The following is a 13,106-nucleotide window of genomic DNA, read 5'->3' as shown; positions in this document are numbered from 1 at the left end:
GCCCCCCCCACTGTCTGACTCATGAAGGCGGCTGATAGAAATAATGGCTGATGGCTGCGAAACAAAACATAGTTTCAGTGCTGTCTGTGATATGAAAGAAGGTTCACGATTCAGGGTTTTTTCTTTTCTTTTTTTTCTTTTCTTTTTCTTTTTTTCTAGTCGTCCCTCTCTTTTACTGCCTGGGTTATTGTGAGTGGCTCCATGAGTTGATTGCATGTGGAGGGGTGATGTATTGATCACAGGCAGTCTTTTGATAGCAGTGTGCACCAGAACACGGATAATTTCTGTTCAAGAGTGAATGGCCATGGTCTGAGTCCACCTCAGAAAGGTCATTCATTTATTTCATGCCTTCATATTGGCAATGCGTCTCCATTTTTCTTTTTCAACACTATGATAGCACTGAAATGCAGTAGTTTGTAAGGCTCACCTGGAAAAAAAAAAAGAAACCTTTTGCTATTGCAAATGTGTTTCTTTGTATGTATTCTTGTTGTTACTCACACGCCACAGATACAGTAGCTTACATATATTTGTCGGCTGTATTTTCATATTTGTCTGATTCTTTGATATGCACTATTGGAGACACACATTTCAATTTTTCTTTCTCAGATATTCCCTGACATTATTTATACATGCCTGGCTTGCGGTGCAAACACAGTCTGCTGAGAGCGCATGTACATGCTGTGTCAGGGACTAGTTTGCCCCAGAATAAATGTTTTTGAAGTAAATTATTTGGAGCGGCTCCTTGCTGGCCCATCCAGCCTTTGTGTCTCTAAATCAAGGTATTGATTTTTAAGGTACCGAATAAATGCGCCCAGAAACACAGCACATAGTATCCTTGTCTCAACCTGATATGTGCCACTGGCTCCCTTAAGATTTAATACATTAAAACAAGAAAGCAAGCGCCCTCTCTCTCTCTCTCTTTCTCTCTCTCTCACTCTCTCTCTCTCTCTCTCTCTTTCTCTCTTTCTTTCTCTCTCTCTCTCTTTCTCTCACTCTCTCTCTCTTTCTTTCTCTCTCTCTCTCTCTCTTTCTCTCTCTCTCTCTCTCTCTCTCTATTCATCTGTCCACACGCAAGAATTGAACAAAATACACCATGTTCCCTCCAGTCTTCTGTAGCTGGCTATACCTTATAATATTTCACTATGTGCATAAAATGATATGCACTTGTTTTGTACAACAAGAGGGTCTCTTATTTCTCCTGCTACTTTCATTCCCTTCTGCCTTTGCCAGACTGCTGCTGTGTGGATGTTTCTTTCCTTTTTTTTTCTCTCTTTTTTTTTTTTTAACTGTGATGGATTTTAATGCATTTCCATGCTCTTATTGATATAGAATGACACTAAATTTGGCGCCAGTCGGCCCGTCTGAGCCTGGCTGGAACGATAGATGTTTATTGGATTAGTCTGTGGACATGCAGAGATTTGAAGGCTCTCCTCTTTTAATATATTTTATAGACAAATTAACAGTTTTTTTTTTCCCTCTCTGTCTGCTATATCTTGACTCGTACATCTTCATGGATTAACACTGCCATTACTCTGTTTTGACAGCTCAATCTCATCTTCCTGGTCATCACAATGTACAAAATGGTGAAGCACTCTACCACCCTGAAACCAGACTCCAGCCGACTGGAGAATATAAAGTAAGTAAAGCGTCACACGCTGAACTCCCACATTCTCTTGCTTATCAGCAATATAACACTGCTGCTATTCTGCCACTGCCCCCAGGAAGACTAAGGCTCTTTTACTCATGAGGTAATGATTTTTTGTAAAAAATATAATTTTTAAAGAAAATGCATTACGTTCCCCACCTCCAAGCCAAGTTTCAGTAACGTGTGAATGATTAAAACATAAGAATATATTTCTTTTTTCAGCAGGGGGGGCTGCGGGGAGGGGGTGGGTCAGTTTTCTGAAAGGATCCAGGACAAATGGAACATTTAACAGAGGTTTTCATTATTTTGATTCTAGACATTTCAAATGTAATACAGATTTTGATTTAGACTTTTGGCCTGACTGAGCTGTCATGATGACTACACAGACTCGTCACAGTCGTCTTTTTTTCCTTTGTTGTTTTGCTCCAAGCCACTAGCCACATAACTGCACTGGCATGACACACATCACTCTAAAGGCTGCAACTTAACTATGCACTACTGGCTCTGCTAGGGTGGGGTACAGTGGAACAGCTACCATGTGTGTTTTGCCGCTGGAACATGTCAAACCTTTCTTTTTTCTTTTTTTTCTTTTTTTTTTTTATAGATCCCAGTTTCTAGTCCCAGAAAAGAAATTTCCCAAAACAACCGCCTCCACCGCTCTCCACCCCCCCACCCCATCCCCCCTCTCGGTTTAGCTTTCTGAGTCGCCTCAACATTTATGATGTGTTTTGTTTCGGGAAGGAAAGTTTTCCGAACGACTAATTGTTTTGTTTTGGGGGTTTTTTTTGCACTTACGTGAAAATGATATTTATTGGTGTTTACTGCAGGCTGAATTTCCGGACCTCTTCAATTTGGGATTATGTGTTTTTGTTGCTCACAGAAGTGCAGCCCCATCTCAGTTTGCACCATTATATTTCAACTTTCACGACTTTGTGTGTAGAAGCAGCGGTGTAGCTATTTTTATCCAATGTTTGTTATTTTTCATTTTTCCTTAATGAATGTGTGCAACATTACAGCTCTGCGGTAAAACTGCAATCAGGAGGAACAGTCGGGAAAGGGCTTATTTAGACTCCTTGGTTTATTTGAGATAGACGACTCCTTTATCAAGGAAACCACAACAGAGCACATTGACTGAACATGGTGGCACTCACACTGGTGTGCCATTTGTACTTGGTTGTTCGAAATGATTTCTCTTAGGCTTGTTTATGCTGCAGAAATACATTGTGTATTAATAGCTGTTTCCCTGTGGTCTCTTTCTCTGTGTTTCTCGTGCCAAAGTCTGGTCTGATACTCAGTTTAGCACCAGTGTCATTGCATGTTGCATGTGAAGGCAAAGTTAACGCACACCCTCTCCTTTCTCTTCTGCTATCATTCTCCTCCTCTCTTTGTTCTGCCATCCACACCAGTAATTATCGCGTTTGTGACGGCTACTATAATACAGATTTGCCTGGGTAAGCTTTCGCTATACACCTCAGAAAATTTTACCCACACAACACCACCCACGCATACAGTAGCACACATTCAAATTGTACCACAGACAATGTGCACTGACCAAATGCTTTACACGGAATCTTGTAATTGAATCATCAATAGCAAACAACATACAACTTTCAGTTCTTGTTAGACCCTTAATTTCATTGCCTCCCGTGATCTCCCATGGATCAAAGTTGAAGATATCTCACTCAAACTAAGCCACGCTGTTCTGCGCTCTGATCTAATTGTGTTTCTCTCTTCCTGCTTATCATGCTCTCTAGCTATGAAGATAATAAACGGTTTATCAAGTAAGCACACGTTGACCAGAAGTCTCCTCTTCAGCTTGTAGTTTATTCTCTCTCCTCGTTTATCCTTTCTTTTACTTTTTTATTTCTGTTGTTCTTTTTCTTTCTTTGGCCGGTTCATCCTCTCCCAAACTGCAGCTTCAAAGCCACTCATCCACTGTCCATGTGACTGTTCACTTTCATCACATCCATCATCTTGAAATCCAGTGGTGTGGTTGTTGTTGATGTTGTTGTTGTTGTGGTTGTTGTTGTTGTGTGTTTGAGCCTTTGAACTGTGACCACTGCTGGTGTCTGAAGGCTCCACAGGACCTTCACACACGATGCAGGGAACCTCTCTTTTTCCTTCACGTATGCCTGGTTCTCCAGTTCTGACAACACACTCACTCAATAATATTTGGTAGATGATAGTATAAAATGCCTTTTAGCTTATTTTGAAACGTGCTGTGCTCTCTGATTATGATGTTCTAACACAGATAAAGTTATTTACAGAAAACCAGATCAAGGTTTTTGCTTCCTTCTTGTCTGTTTGAAGGCAGGAACTGCATTTCAGTTCGGGCTGAGAGTGTGTGTGAATGGAGGGGTGGGGACAGTGGGGAAGGGCTTTTTGCTGGCTTTTCATAGGTTTAGTGATTTGAAAAATCCCAGCCATTATACTGTCACTGAACGCCTCTCATGCTGGGTTTGTCTTCTCCTTGTGTTTGTTTCTTGCCGTCCTTTAGGTCTTGGGTCATGGGTGCCTTTGCCCTGCTGTGCCTGCTGGGTCTGACGTGGTCCTTTGGTCTCTTCTTCATCAACGAGGCCTCGATTGTCATGGCGTACCTCTTCACCATATTCAACACCTTCCAAGGAATGTTCATCTTCATCTTCCATTGCCTTCTCCAGAAGAAAGTAAGTTTCTGGTTATCCGCAGGGCTCAGAGACGGTGATTTGTCTTTCAAGGTTAAAGGCTTCTGAATTTGAGCAGCCGAGGCCGAACCTTCACATCGGCATGCAGAATTCACAGAGCACTGCACGCTGATATAAAGAACAAACACAGCTTGCTTCAAGATCTTGGCTAAGTCATATGTAAAGTCAATATTGTATGTAAACACTCGGCTATTTGCTCACGCAGGTCCGCAAAGAGTACAGCAAGTGCTTCCGCCACACGTACTGCTGCGGAGGGCTGCCGACTGAGAGCTCCCACGGTTCTGCAAAGACCTCCACCACACGGACCAGCGCTCGCTACTCCTCTGGTACACAGGTAGACCAGCAGCTTCACACAGTCAGAGACTCGGCGAGTGTCAAAACTGAGAAGAACACACTGTTCACACACACACACACACACACACACACACACTCATCTTACAGCTTGTTTATATTGTTATGGTTGAAACAATTGTTCATGAGAATGTACTTTCATCATGAGCATGTAGGTTTCACACACACACACACACACACACACACACACACACACACAAAAAATGCACATCATAAGTTTTAGCTTCAGAGGTAGATCAAGAGACACAAACATTATGCCACATTTTACAAGCAGCATCTGCTGTACTGCATGAATACCTTTCTTCTGTTCTGCCCCTTTAGCACTTGCTTTTTATCTTTTTTCTCACTAACGTCATGTGCATGGGAAATAGCACTGCACTGTTTAAAGAGCATTGCAAGCACATTTTCCTGCGGGGGAAAGCCGAAATTGCAAAGAAATATATTTGCTTTGTCCCTTTGTTATTAAAGGTTAATAGGCCTTATTAGACAACACCTCCCAATGTACTTTGCTTAAAGAGACAAATCCCTATCACACTTAAAAACCTCCAGCCTCGTTCAAGATACTCATGACTGGAGCTGAAGTCGATCAAAAGTTGACTTAAATAAAGTAAGTTTTGAAAGACGCATACAGAGAAAGGTAGCATAAGTGCTGCTCTTGCCTCACTGCATATTAGTAGTTCAGGTGAGGAGTGATATAATCAGTGGTATGTACACAGAAAATAAATGAAAGTTGATCTGAAAGGTGAGCGGGCCTGTTTAAAGTCCTAATGACTGTCCCTTGTTGACCTGACAGAGTCGTATCAGGAGAATGTGGAATGACACCGTAAGAAAGCAATCTGAGTCCTCCTTTATCTCAGGTGACATCAACAGCACCTCCACCCTTAACCAAGGTCAGTTCACACCTCATTTCTCTCCACATGCACACCTATGCACACATTTCATCATCCAGCTAAAAATATCTCCTTCAAGTTCCAATGATCTCACACCACCATACAGGATCCCTCTCTGGTAATCATAATAAATGCCTTCAGCTTGAAAAGACAGAGCAGTGCAGTTAAGAAAAAAAAAAAAGATCTAAGCCTTTAGTTTAGTCTCCCTGTTCCTGCCAGTGACGGATTACAAAAATCCATCCTCAAATACCCTGTGCGCTGTCATTCTGGCCTGTAACGTCACTCTCAAAGTGGGGCAAGGCTTGAAGAACGTTTTTTTATTTAAGTGCTGGCCGTCCGGAGTTCATACCCAGGCTCAGGGGAAACATAGACAGAAATAAAAACAGAGGGAAAATAAAGTTTTATTTCAGGGAAATCTTAACACGCAGAGAGAGGCCATTTGTTGCTTGGCATAAAAGGTGACCTCTGTTACTTTACAGGGGGTTTATGAGAGAGGGAGGAAAAAAAAAAACCTGTCATTTATTATTTAGCTTGAGCGCAAATATGATGATGAGAAGATGATGTTCAACTCTGGCTGACCTGGAGTGCTTGGTGTGTTGTTAGGCTTTCTGCTGCCTCTGAAATGGCTTTCCAAGCATGCAAGGGAAAAGAGGGTTTACACCGAGGTAGTTTAACTTGACTCTCTCTGCTCCACTCGTCTGTCGCTGCCGATCTTTACCTTCTCTCTCTTTTTCGCTGTCACTTTCCACAAGGGAAAAAAAAAAAAAAATTACACCTTGGGCTTTGAAGCACATTTTGACTTGTTTTTACGTCAGTAACAATCTAGAAGTACGACTTTTGTTTCCTTCAGTACCATTTCCTGGAGATGTTAATGTAAAGGTTGGATATTGATCACTCCGGGGTGTAATAGCCTAGTTACCCTGGAGAGTCCGCGCACTAAAGGAGGGCTCTATCTCCTGGAAGCACTTCCCTGTCATTAAAATCATCCCTGGAGACTTCCCAATATGACAGATGGCATTTAACACAGGTGATAAATGGTAGGTGGAAATCCTTAAAACACACCACAAACTGGGTAAAAAAACGGAAAGGAAGATAAGGTTTTGGAAGAAAATGGCCAAACATGAGTCTAAATAAAGAGTGTGATATCAAAACTTGGAAGGATTTTGTTCTTTGTCATAGGGGAGATTTTATAATTGGACCTAGTTCAATCAGCAAAAGAAAAAACCTTAGCACAATCGCAGGAATGCAGGGGGCTATTTTTGAGAAATGATATTTGCTGAAAATAAAAAGTAAATATGACTTACGAAAAGCACAGATGACAGGATGCAATAATGAGCACAGCGACTTGATAGTTTGTTCATAAATGTAATGGGACCTGAATGACCTGCAACAACACATAACACAAATGAACTTGAAACCTGAAAAACAACCCCTGCTATCTAAAGTTATTAAATATAAGAAAAGTCTGCAAATATTTTAGGAGTTTGCAGAAGTAGCTGTTTTGTTTTGTCCCAAACTTTATCCTGCATCATCAACTTTAAAATAAACACCCTGAGTGTCAGATTTTGCCAGATACCCTGGATGAAACCACACACCTCAAAAGAGAGAAAAAAAAAAAATTGTCCTTCATTTCTTTTCTTCATGAAACTTTGAGTCTCTGTCGGTTGTCTACGCCAAACTTATCTGCTCCTCTTCTGTCTTGCCACTCCAGGAATGACCGGGAATTATCTACTAACAAATCCTCTTCTTCGACCACAAGGCACTAACAACCCTTATAACACCTTACTGGCTGAGACAGTCGTATGTAACACCCCCACGGCTCCAGTGTTTAACTCGCCAGGTGTGCTTACTTAACACTTTCACCATGCATTCAGGCTTTTCCTCTCTCTCTCTCTGTCTCTCTCTCTCTCTCTGCCTCCTCTTTCTCTCTCTCTTTGTCTCTTCAGCTGAGCATATGGCAGGCCAAATGAAAAGCAGGATGTTCTGCAATATCGCCTTTCCCTCTGAATCATTGTCTCCCAAATACTTGATAAAGTACTGATTGTGTGTGTTTGATAGTAGCAGTGGTGTGTTTGTGTGTGTGTGTGTGTGTGTGTGTGTGTGTGTGGGTGTGGGTGTGGGTGTGTGTGTGTGTGTGTGTGTGTCTGAGCGCGAAAACAGGCACACGTTTTCATGTAGAACACATTTTTGTGGTTTGTTTCGATCCAGCCTGTGTTCTCATATTTCTCTTCTCCAAACTCTGAACGCGACATAATGATTAAGATGGGAAAGAGATACTGCACATTCTGCCCTGAGATAATGTAAACAGTGGTGTAGACCTGAAGCCATAGTATAAACTGCATGATTAGTAAGATTTATGCTCCCGAATTTATCAGGTGATTTGTTACTTTCACAGGGAGCTTTCCTCTTAAAAACATGTTCAAGTAAAATCTATATTGCTTAATACAGATCTACTTAATGCACATTTTGCATTCAACTGTCCATGTTTAGATTTTTTTTTTTCTTAATAGGTGAAACACATAAAAGCTATATCTCATATCACACTGTAAAGACTGTGCTGTGATGATGTGTGCTCTTCTATCTTGAAACTGAAATGGCATCTTTTGTCATGTTTTGTGCTTCTCCCCTGTGCTTCCCTCTAGTGACCTACAGAGAGACAAGTATGGGAGTAAAACTTAACTTTGCCTATCAAATGTAAATTTTTTTCAGCATGCTTATTAAAAACAACCAAAACCCCCCCTGGCACAATCACTGGTTTACTTTAGGCCATTAACACACACTCAGTGAGCAAGTGGTTCACAAAATTATTTAGCACAAAATTCTGCTCTAATCTGAAAAGAAGCAAAAGATTTTTCTTAAGTGATTCGAAGTCATCTCTGAGATCTGACGGCTTTATCGCAAATGCCCATTACTCTGCTTTTCTCTCTCTCTCTCTCTCTCTTCTGCTTAATTTGTGATTTTAACAGACCAAAATTGTGTTGCTTTTTCTTTTCTGGAAGAAAGGAGCATTTATCAGAAAGGTTTCTTTATCCTTTCTTTCCTTTTTTTTTTTTTTTTTGCTTTTCTTCCAAATTGTTTGTCCTCCTGTGGCATTCAGCAGTCTCAGTGTCCAGTCGGATCCCGCTCACACCTTTCCACACAGCACCTGTCTAAAATTGCCGCTAAATTACCTAAACACATGGATGTCATGGCAGCAGCTGTTGAATTTTCCTTTACCCTCTTTTTTTCTTAATAACTTTGTCCTCTAATTTCCAATAAGCTCTGCAAAAGATATGCACTTTTAACACCCCTACTACAATCACAATCACTCCCCTTTTTTTTTTTGGACAAGGACAAATGTTCCTGTTAAATATCACATTAGTCTTCCTCTTAATTTTTACATCTGTTGTTCTACACGGAGGCCATTTTAGCAGAGCACATTTTTCCTTTATCTCCCCTCTCAATCACAGCATAGCTAATATTTATCCTTTTGCCTCTGTTTTCCATGACCTCCATGCTTTGAGAAATTCCTAACATGACCGTGTCCGACCTCTGCAGCGGCTGTGTTATTCTTGAGCTGTTCTGCTAGTGACCGGGGTCTCGCTGGGAACTGTCACTGTGACGGATGCCAAGTGCTGGGCTGCGGGCAAGCTCTGACCTTTGCCAGCTTTGGGTACACAAGCTGCCAACTAACGGACAGAAAGTGTACCAGCGCAAACAAAAACATGGGAAAAAAAAAAAATGAAAAAAAAAATTATATATATATTTATATATATATATATATTTAGACAGAAAAATAGCTGTTGACATTTAATTCATAAAAGTAAAAGCGGTTTAATGCTTGTTTGTTTCATTTGCTGAACCCTTGCTCTCGCTAAGTTGCAGTTAAGACTTTTACTTTATGTTTTGTTGTTCTTTTGAGTGATTCTTCTTCATGTTACAATAAATCATTTTACTTTCTTTTGTACATCAGCTGCTCTTAGACCAGATAGCCTGAGCAGACAGACATGATGTGAGTTGTCTAAAGTGAGTCTTTTCACCTGCTGTGTGTGGTGATGGTGGAGTGCTGCTTGTGGGCTCCCCTTGTAGTGAGAACAAAGATGGCTGTCCCATGTTGATACATGACTACTTTCCCTTTTCTGTCTATGTAATCTTTTCCCCATCTCTGTCCTTTTTCTTTCCCCTCGGCACATTCAACCTATTAGTTGCTAGAAAACCTGTAAGTGTTGTAGCTTGCCCGTTTGTGGCTTCATACTTGTGGACATCTACTTTTGCCCGGTGTGTTGTGATGGTGATTACTGTTTCAGTTTGTTTTCTTAATGTTGTTTGGGATCTTTTTCATTGCTTTGTCACCTTTGTGGCAGACGAAAAAGCATAGTGTTTTGCTTATTTTTAAGCATTTTTTAAAAGGGAAAGTAAAAATTTATATGTTGGAAAGTAAAATGGTTTCCCATTGCAAATAATGCATGCCTGTATATTGTATGTTAAGGATTGTGCCTAACTAATGGACTTATGGCATGGCTTAATTTGACTTGAGTTCTCTATGTGAAACTGCATCCTAAACAGCATTAAACCTTTGTTTCTTTGATGGTTATTGGTGTTGACTAATGTAAAATCCCCTCACATGTTCCTCTCTTTCCAGGGCACTCACTGAACAGTGCGGTGAGGGATACGAGTGCAATGGATACTCTACCGCTAAATGGTAACTTTAATAATAGCTACTCGCTCCGCAATGGGGACTTTGGCGACAGTGTGCAGGTAGTAGACTGCGGCCTCAGTCTGGACGATGCTGCCTTCGAGAAAATGATCATCTCTGAGCTAGTTCACAACAACCTGCGTGCCTGTAACAAAAGCCACCAACAGCAACAGCAGCAGCACCCCAGTTTACATCATCCGCCCCACCACCACCACCAGCAGCCCCCGCAATACCACCATCACCACCACGTGGAGCGGGCTCCGCCCAAGGTGACGGTAATAGGCGGCAGCAGCAGTGAAGACGACGCTATCGTAGCTGACGCTTCGTCTTTGGTGCACATGGGTGACACTGTGGGCCTCGAGCTGCACCATCAGCAGGAGCTGGAGGCGCCGCTCATCCCCCAGCGGACTCACTCCCTTCTGTACGCTCCCCAGAAGAAGGTGAGGACCGATGGGGGAGTTGATACCTTTGTCAGCCAGCTGACACCCACCAACCCCGACGATAGTCTGCAGTCCCCAAACAGAGACTCCTTGTACACTAGTATGCCTAATCTTAGGGACTCGCCGTTCCCAGAGAGCAGCCCCGATGTGGTGGAGGACCTGTCCCCTTCTAAGAGGAGCGAGAATGAGGACGTTTACTACAAGAGCATGCCTAACTTAGGGGGTGGCCACCAGCTCCAAGCCTATTACCAGATAGGCAGAGGGAGCAGCGATGGTTACATTATACCTATTACTAAAGAGGGCTGCATCCCTGAGGGCGATGTACGGGAAGGACAGATGCAGTTAGTGACAAGCCTTTAAATGTATTTAAATCGCCCCCCCCCCGAACCTCTTCCTTCCCTTTTGCAGCCCTTACCTCTTGGAGGACATGCGAGGGAAGGGATAGGGAAGGGAAGAGTTTGTTTTCTGTTTGAAGCAAGCCTGGAAGCCCTGTCATACACACTAGCCATTTACAAACCTCCCTTTCCCCCATCTGCATTGCCATCTCCTTTACCCCGGACATGCCACTCTTCCTACCTTCCCTGCAGACCAACAGACTTGGTGCACAGCGATGGCAGTGCAAAGTTTTAATGAGACTGTACATACAATGCAGAGTCAAATTTCAAGTTTAAGAGACAAGCCAACTATGTATTTAAATGTGCTGCTGCTGTTGAGTAATTGAGAAAAATTTAAGGTACGAAAATATAAAAAAAATAAATAAAAAAAGACAAAAAAAAAAGAATAAATACCGACTACATCAGATCAGCAATTTCCCCCGGTCTAAAGGTTGTACATACACTCCCAAACATCCTCGTTGAAGCCTATTTTTTTTTGTTTTGTTTTGTTTTTTCTGTTATTGGAAACAAAACAACAGCCCTGGACCAGGTCATGGACGATGTTTGTAAAATGTTCCTGATCAGACTGTCAGAGAAGGAATATAATGTCCTGGTCGCCCAGAGTCGTTCTCCATCACAATGAAGTTTGGATTGTATAACCACTAGCAATCAAGCCCCTGGCCTTATATTTTCTCAACTGTACATTGAACTGTTGTCAAGGAAAATGGCTAAAATATATATTTTGTTGTATTGCTAGTGTAAAATAAAAATTCATGGGAAACCGTAAATATGAAGAAACCTTTTAATTGCAAAATTTTACGTTTGAGAGACTATTGTGTAGAAGTTGCACATATGTTATACAGTGTGTTTATGGTTCCAACACTTCATTCATGGTAGTATGTTTGAACGTAACGGCTTATGAAAAGAAAGGAGGATTCAACAAATTACAAAGATGCATTATCACTTTTTCCACTTGTGAACAGTGTTTTTTGCTTAAATGAGTTCCATTGATGCCGCCCATCGCAATATGTTCATTCGGCATTACTTTAGTAGAATGGGAATGCAAAAACCCAGTTAAAGTGATTTATGCATTGCACAGTTTTTTTGTGTAATTCTGAATGAAATAGATCTTTTTAAGTGATGGGCAAGCGCAACTGAATTGAAACCAACTTTTGACAATAAAGTTTCTATCATAAATGTAGTTCTTCCGCGTGGGTTTGGACATTTTATTTATTAAAATCTTTCCAAAAGATAAGTGGGAAATGTGTGAATATTTTCCAGCACTGGTATACATGCTGTACTGTAGCTCATGTTTTTTATGTAAACATGTTACCAAGGGGCTCATCACTTAAGACTGATGTAAAGTTCAACACTTGTTTAACAAATAAAATAAATGTGAGATTTTTTTGTCAAATGCCAGTTGCTTTTTAATGTTTTCTGTTTTTGGTACTATTTGAGAAAACAGGTTTAATTATTTTGCTATGGACAAAATACACTTTTGACTCAGGTTATAAGAAAAGTCCCGAGCACCTTGAAAGGCAAATTGGTGGATTTGTTTTCTAGGGGGTTTGTTTGCTTTATGTTCTGCTTTTCTTCAGTCGATGCAGAGTAGAGAGAGCTCATTTCACCATATGTGTTAGAGAAGCCAAATCTTTCCATGTGATTCAAAGATGAGAAACTCAGGTAGGAAAACTGCATTGTAAATGTTCCTCTGTGTGGTTGTAACACTAATAAAGGTTCAAAATGACACTGGTTCACAGCATTGTCCACTTAGTATATTATTGAATGAGCGCTATAGTCCTGGCACCATTAACAAGCCCGGCATGATAGGAATCTTGTAAGATGTTGGCTTAATGCTTTGTGGGAGTGGAAACGTGTCCATGGGCCTAACAAGGGGTCAATGTTACACTTGGTTGCAGTTGTAGAAATATATTACATATAATATGGCCGAGTATGACACATATTTGCTCTAATTAGTGTCTGCTGCTGCTGAAGCCCACAGTCAGTTCCTGTGCGGTTTAAGCCTCAGGTAACACTAATTTATGAA

The 13,106-nt window shown here is 41.2% G+C and overlaps 1 protein-coding gene across 12 annotated transcripts in view; it reads left to right on the top strand.

Annotated features, from left to right (window-relative positions):
- Positions 1–12,806, top strand: part of adgrl2a (adhesion G protein-coupled receptor L2a) — a 95,294-nt gene extending 82,488 nt beyond the window's left edge. For 4 of the 12 annotated variants that reach the window (XM_087175314.1, XM_023411056.2, XM_023411054.2 and 1 more), the window contains 7 exons: positions 1,545–1,636; positions 4,143–4,311; positions 4,535–4,663; positions 5,474–5,570; positions 7,282–7,410; positions 8,213–8,230; positions 10,192–12,806. In XM_087175314.1, coding sequence (XP_087031440.1) covers positions 1,545–1,636; positions 4,143–4,311; positions 4,535–4,663; positions 5,474–5,570; positions 7,282–7,410; positions 8,213–8,230; positions 10,192–11,045 — 1,488 coding nt within the window. In that variant the 3' untranslated portion in view covers positions 11,046–12,806. Of the gene's footprint in view, positions 1–1,544; positions 1,637–4,142; positions 4,312–4,534; positions 4,664–5,473; positions 5,571–7,281; positions 7,411–8,212; positions 8,231–9,522; positions 10,138–10,191 lie in introns of those variants that run through there. The other 8 variants (XM_023411059.2, XM_023411058.2, XM_023411063.2 and 5 more) reach the window with 7 other exon arrangements.
- The last annotated feature ends 300 nt before the right edge of the window (positions 12,807–13,106 follow it).

This window comes from Seriola lalandi, unplaced genomic scaffold (genome assembly GCF_002814215.2).
Source record: "Seriola lalandi dorsalis isolate HSWRI2012SDOR001 ecotype SW California unplaced genomic scaffold, Sedor1 jcf7180002054446, whole genome shotgun sequence".
NCBI lineage: Eukaryota > Metazoa > Chordata > Actinopteri > Carangiformes > Carangidae > Seriola > Seriola lalandi.
This window is presented reverse-complemented; position numbering and strand designations above follow the sequence as displayed.